General features: G+C 47.3%; 1 protein-coding gene across 3 annotated transcripts in view; it reads right to left on the bottom strand.

Annotated features, from left to right (window-relative positions):
• YBEY (ybeY metallopeptidase (putative)) overlaps positions 1-1,049 on the bottom strand; it is a 12,263-nt gene that overhangs the window by 950 nt on the left and 10,264 nt on the right. For 2 of the 3 annotated variants that reach the window (XM_011996834.1, XM_011996835.1), the window contains exon 3: positions 58-913. In XM_011996834.1, coding sequence (XP_011852224.1) covers positions 758-913 — 156 coding nt within the window. In that variant the 3' untranslated portion in view covers positions 58-757. Of the gene's footprint in view, positions 1-57; positions 914-1,049 lie in introns of those variants that run through there. The other variant, XM_011996836.1, reaches the window with a different exon arrangement.

The following is a 1,049-nucleotide window of genomic DNA, read 5'->3' on the forward strand; positions in this document are numbered from 1 at the left end:
GATTTGTGACTGCCCCAATTGCTCCCCAATAAGATAACGTCAATAGTAGAACCTAAGAATGGTCTTTTGGGACGTTTTTCAGACTTTTGAGTGCTGGCAACCTACAGACTCCACCTGGACCTGAGACTCATGACTCAGCTGATCCTGTGGCTCCACCCAGAGGTAGACTCAGCGGACAAAAATCATTTACACCCCATAGTCTGTCCCCAACCAATCAGCAGCACCCATTCCCTAGCCCCTGACTGCCAAATTGCCCATGAAAACCCTAGCCTCTGAGTTCTCTGGAAGATTGAATAATAACTCGTCTTTCCACTTGGCTAGCTCTGTGTTAAACTCTTTCTCTACTGCAATACAACGGTCTCAGTGAATTGGTTTTGTCTGTTCAGTGGGCAGGAAGAACCCATAGGCGGATTACACTGAGGAGACACAGATCTGGAAGGTGGTGGAGGCTCCAACCTCTGTACTTCTGGCAGCTCAGAAAGAAGCTGATCCAGCAGGTCTGGGTTAGCTCAACATAGTCTGCTGTACTCCAGAGATAAAAGCTGAGAAGGCTTCTCTGGGAGCTTCTGTGTTTCCACAGCGTGTTCTCTCTCTCCTCCAACTGTCGCATAAGGCATGCAGTTCCTACCCAGCCTGGGTGCTCCTCACACCCTGCTTACAGGTTCTTCCCCCAGTGGCCCTTATGGTACCCATGGACACACAGGATGCAGGGCTGTGATGTCGACCCCTTTGCATGGCCCATGTTCCATGCACCAGGTTATATGATTTCAGCATCCCCGCTTACAGTCAGGACGTCATTGTAATCTTCATCTTCTTTACACTGATGGAAGATATACTCCACTCCTAGGAAAATGTCTCCCAAATTGTAGTCATCTGGAAAATCAGGCAGGGGAAATTCACCTGCTTTCAGATGCTAAAAAATGAGGAAATGCAGACTTAGAGAACAGGAATCGTAACCCAACCACAGGTTGACAGGTTTCATCCTGGTTATTCCCAAGGCAAATAAGCACTTGCTCTCTGACCAAATCACTTTTTTTTTTTTTTTTTTT

Source organism: Mandrillus leucophaeus, unplaced genomic scaffold, assembly GCF_000951045.1.
Source record: "Mandrillus leucophaeus isolate KB7577 unplaced genomic scaffold, Mleu.le_1.0 Scaffold526, whole genome shotgun sequence".
Lineage (NCBI taxonomy): Eukaryota > Metazoa > Chordata > Mammalia > Primates > Cercopithecidae > Mandrillus > Mandrillus leucophaeus.